This window comes from Pundamilia nyererei, unplaced genomic scaffold (genome assembly GCF_000239375.1).
Source record: "Pundamilia nyererei isolate P.nyererei 1_Seehausen unplaced genomic scaffold, PunNye1.0 scaffold00155, whole genome shotgun sequence".
Classification (NCBI taxonomy): Eukaryota; Metazoa; Chordata; class Actinopteri; order Cichliformes; family Cichlidae; genus Pundamilia; species Pundamilia nyererei.
The window spans coordinates 362945-367822 of record NW_005187556.1 but is presented as its reverse complement, the minus strand read 5'-3'; the positions used below and the strand labels follow the sequence as shown (position 1 = coordinate 367822).

Sequence of the window (4878 nt, the reverse complement as noted above, 5' to 3'; positions counted from 1 at the left end):
TAACCAGCTTTTAGAAAAGAATGATTTTAGCACATGCACATAATGTGCAGTATTTCACACGCAATTATTCCTACAAAGGAAAACAAAACTAATGAACCAAAGAAAGTTAAAAATAGATGCACATATGCATCATATGTGCTAAAAATTAAATAGCTATTCATTCCCAGTGTTGTTTTCTGCTCCAAATCAAACTTCAGCCCAATACCACAGTTCGGATTCATATCACTAAGTTATTATGTCCTTGGAGGCTTTATTGTCCAAATGTCAGGCACACACTCATTTCATGAATCCAGTATAGTGTTGTAGGCAGATATGTGAGTTTCCAGTGTGAAAGCAGAGTGCCCTAACATGACTTAAACGTGGTTCACAAGCCAGTATTTCTCCACAGGTGGAGGTGGAGACACCGATAAGAGGCTGAACTGTAAGAAAGTTAAGTCTCATCTGGTTTCTATTGGTTGCAATCGTCAGCTCTGAGTTTTTGGCTAAAAAGGGTTTCATGTCGTCTCTCCTGCAGTTCTGGATGTCTGCTGTGGCCACCACCATGCCCATCCCATCCGGAGCTTTCATGCCGGTCTTCATCCTAGGTGAGTGTTTTGAAGCTTTGCGTTGGTTTAAGTCTTCATCCTCTTTGGTTGTCACTATAAATACTGAGTCTGTAAACAGTACTGTTCAGAAACCTTTATCTAAACTTTAATGATTCACACGCTTTGTCAGTGACGTGATGATAATTAATGTATTTTATTTTTAAACTATATTTACTTTTAGCCCCACTTTCGTCCTATAGGAGCTGCATTTGGCAGGCTGGTAGGGGAGATCATGGCCACTCTGTTTCCTCATGGGATCGTGTTTGATGGCATCCTTTACCGCATCATCCCTGGAGGGTACGCAGTCATCGGTTAGTTTCTTGTTTCTCCTCATAGCTTTTCTCCACATGTTTACTCTTTAATCACAGCTATGATCCACCTTAGCAACTAGCCTATTTTTTAGCTTCACATATAAGTCTTACTGTCAAACTGTCCTCGTCTTTTTCCCCTTAACTGTCAGCTTTCTGTGCCCTCAGCTTGTCGGGCGTGTTCCACCCTCTTCCTCTTTCTGTACTGTCACTTCCCTCGTCTTCTTTCTCCTTCAGCTTCTCCTTCTGTCAGCCTCTCTGGTCCTCCAGTCGTCACTCATTGTCAACTTGTCCTCCCCACCTAATCCGCTACCCCACCCCCATTCTTGTCATCCTCTCCCTCCATCCCAACTCCTCTTGCTCCTTTCCATCAGAGCATGTGGTCGCTGTGCTCTGACAGTTAAATGTCACCCTGGGTTTGCTCTGCTGTCCTCACCTCAACAGCTGACCCAGAAATGTGGCCTTTTCTTCAATCCTCGCTCCCATTGGCCTACAAAAGCCCGTCCTTAATTTCTCTCCTCCTTTTCTACCTTTTTTAACCTCTTCTTCTCTTTTATCCTTCTCTCGGTAGCCTCCCAGTATCTCCTTACATTGCTTCTCATTAAACTACTCTTGTGCAGCATGGTTTCCTCTTCCTTCCACTGATTTTCCTTTTCTCCCTCATTCTCTTTGCTCTTTTTTAAACATTATCACCCTCATTCTTGATTTTCTTTTTTCTCTTAATTTTATTTCTTTTGAGTCTGTTCCTGTCTGCTCCCATCCTATTCTGCTCTGCTTTTCCAGTCTTCCTTGTCTTCTACTTTCCATCAGTATACTTTTACCCTTCCTCCTTCCTGTTACTCCGTGATCCATCTCTTCCTACTGTATCTTGTACTGTCTTTCCTTTGGCACGTCTCCCTTCCCCCACCCTCATCATCCCATCCCGTTTCTCTGGCAGGAGCAGCAGCGTTGACTGGGGCTGTGACTCACACAGTGTCCACGGCGGTTATCTGCTTCGAGCTGACAGGTCAGATCTCCCACATCCTGCCCATGATGGTGGCAGTAATCCTGGCCAACATGGTGGCCCAGGGCCTGCAGCCCTCCCTCTACGACTCCATCATCCAAGTCAAGAAGCTCCCGTACCTGCCGGAGCTTGGCTTCGGACACATGAGGTCTGTTTTCTTTTTACAAGCCAGTTGTGGGAACGATGTCAACAAATTTAATATGATGCCCTCCATAACTCCAGCTGGCAGGGAAATAAATGGTGTAATTGTTGGTGGATAAAAAAACATTAAGAATTACATTTCTGCATAATTAATAAATGTTTGCAAGAAAATAAAAGAAAGTGACAAAAGAGGTTTCCAGTTTACCCCTTCAGATGAGGAAACCTTACAATTATAAAGGACCCTCAGCATGCAGAGATGCCATGCAGCTGAAACATGTAATTTGTGCCTCTTGGTAATGATGAAGGGTAATTTTCTTGTACAGTGCTTTCTAAAATTGTGTAGCAGTTCCATCTTTGTGTATCTGTTTCACAGCCAATACAACATCTTTGTAGAGGACATCATGGTGAGGACGGTGAAGTTTATGTCGTCTCAGTCCACATACCGAGAAGTCAAACTCCTGCTGGACTCCACTTCACTCAAATCGATCCCCCTGGTCGACTCAAAAGGTAAACAGACCGATGAAGCGCCTTCCTTGCTATTTCGACTGGGGATTATAGAGATCAGGGGTCGGCAACCTTTAACACCCAAAGAGCCATTTGGACCCAGTTTCCACAGAAAGGAAAACACTGGGAGCTGCAAATACTTTTTCACATCTAAAATGAAGATAACACTGTATATATTGTTTGTTTGTTTTTACCTTTATGCTTTCTATAAACAACTATAGTGTGTTGTGCATGAAATCCACAAAGTGCTACAGAGAAAATTAAATTTTATTTATGTAATGGACACAAACATTTTAAACTCTTAAAAAATTATAACAAAAAAAAGAAACATGCCGAGTTGAAGGTCTCTTTTAAATGAATATAAAGCTAAACTTAAATTATTCATTTACCAAATAAAAAATGTTGTGAGCCGTCATCCTTATGTCGCCTTTGGGCTTTCGGAGACTGTAGCCGAACCTTGACTTGAATTTAAAAAATAGACTGGAAAAAAGTCCTATGCTACTAAACAATGAAAAATAAATATTTGCAAAATATTTGCATAAATATTTATTTTACCTGGTTAATGTGTGCAGCGGAGCGTGGTCTGCGGTGCCGCTGCAAGGAGGCGGATGCACCTGAGGGGCATCCGAAATCATGCCTCGTGCTCTCTCTGCTGTTGTGTTGTTGTTGTTGGTACGTGTCAGGCTGTGAGCTGGAAAGCTAAAGCCAGCGGCATGTGTGCAGCAACTGTGTGTGGTCAATAAAGAGATGCTGAAAAGCGTGTTCATGCAAACATCGTCGGGTCTGCCGTAGTATGTTTACAATGGGACTTCTGCTCCTGAACCTCTGCGCACAGCGTCTGCAAATCGGGGCTGTACGAGTCACTTTCAGCTTTACGCAGGACTGTCGTCTGTGAGGCGTGAGCGGTGTTTGTTTTTAACATAGCTCATGGTGGAGAACAGCTGCTCACATACGTATGTGGATCAACAATCCACAAATCAGGCATGCTGGTAGGCTTCTCACTCTTGTCAGAAGTAAATGCAAATGAATCTGCCCCGGCATCAACAAATGTTCTATTTTCTTCAGATATTTTTCTTTTCTTACATTTCTCCATACTTGGCCTACCTGGGGTTGAAAGTCTCAATAAATGCACGACGTTTTGGAGGGTGTACCAGCTTCCGTGAGTGTGACGCTTATTTTGAGCAACAAAAAATAATAAAATATAATTTTATTTTAATATTTCAAGATTGCAATAATTTTCCCGTCTCGAACTGCAAGTTGAAAAAAAGAACTAACACAAGTAAAACACACTTCTGTTAAATAGTTATAATTTATTTTCCCAAGCCACGCGGAGCCGCAGTTTAATGTTGGGCAACGGGTTGCCGACCCCTGATGTAGATCAAATAGAACTGAATTGGATGAGTGGATGAGCCAACAAAGTGTCTCACAGAAATTTGTTTGGTAATTGAAAGAACACAAAGAGTTGCTGCTATCACATTAAATACAACAGTATCAAATATAGGTATTTAAATAAGAGTACTTTGCATTTTTAATGGATTTTATAGGAATCATAAGGCATCGTGATATTAATAAAATTTACATCTGTTTCTCTGCTTCCAGATTCTATGATCTTATTGGGCAGCATTGACAGGGTGGAGCTTCTGGCTCTCTGTGATTGGTGGCTGTCACCAGAAAGAAGGCTCCTGATGCAGGTGAGGACAGTCACAGGGCAACCACCAACTTAACAACCACCAAAATTTGTATCTGGGACATAAATTGTTCACCCTACACCTAAATCCAGAATGAAGAATTTCAAACAAGCCGTGCAGATCTGGTAAAACTGCCCACAGGGTGGGTTTTTGCTACTTTCCATAGTTTTAAAGAGAAACACAAGTAAAGTTTTCTCAGTTTTACTTCAAGCTGAATAACAATGATGCATTTAAATGATGCAGAACATGTAAATGATTGTTATAAATACCTTGTGGAGCTCTGCTGTGTACAAGCACGATTTCATGTATAAACACAGGAGCTAACATCCTGTGGGTTTACTGGGTTTTTTTGAAGCACTTTGCTCCCTAAAGCAGATGTATAATTTATAACTAGTGTACAAACATGGTTGTTAATGCAATAATTCCATTAACGTTTTACCGAAATTACATAATGTTGAGTTTACAGCATGACATTGTCAGTGAATTAGCTGCTCGGGCGCCTCTCGAGTTCAGCTGAAGCTCTGTGTATTCATGCAGAGGCAGAGCCTGAAGCCAGACATTAAAATAACAAGTGTTTACAATTGTTATTGATTTGGGGCACTGAAAAGTCAGCTGGTACTGAGCAGAGTGAACTAAAACTGGAAAACATT

General features: G+C 41.6%; 1 protein-coding gene across 1 annotated transcript in view; it reads left to right on the top strand.

Moving 5' to 3' along the window:
- Window positions 1-4878, top strand: part of LOC102213593 (chloride channel protein-like) — a 51842-nt gene that overhangs the window by 26794 nt on the left and 20170 nt on the right. The window contains exons 13-17 of the mRNA XM_013913857.1: window positions 515-584; window positions 785-895; window positions 1830-2043; window positions 2410-2543; window positions 4140-4231. Coding sequence (XP_013769311.1) covers window positions 515-584; window positions 785-895; window positions 1830-2043; window positions 2410-2543; window positions 4140-4231 — 621 coding nt within the window. The remainder of the gene's footprint in view (window positions 1-514; window positions 585-784; window positions 896-1829; window positions 2044-2409; window positions 2544-4139; window positions 4232-4878) is intronic.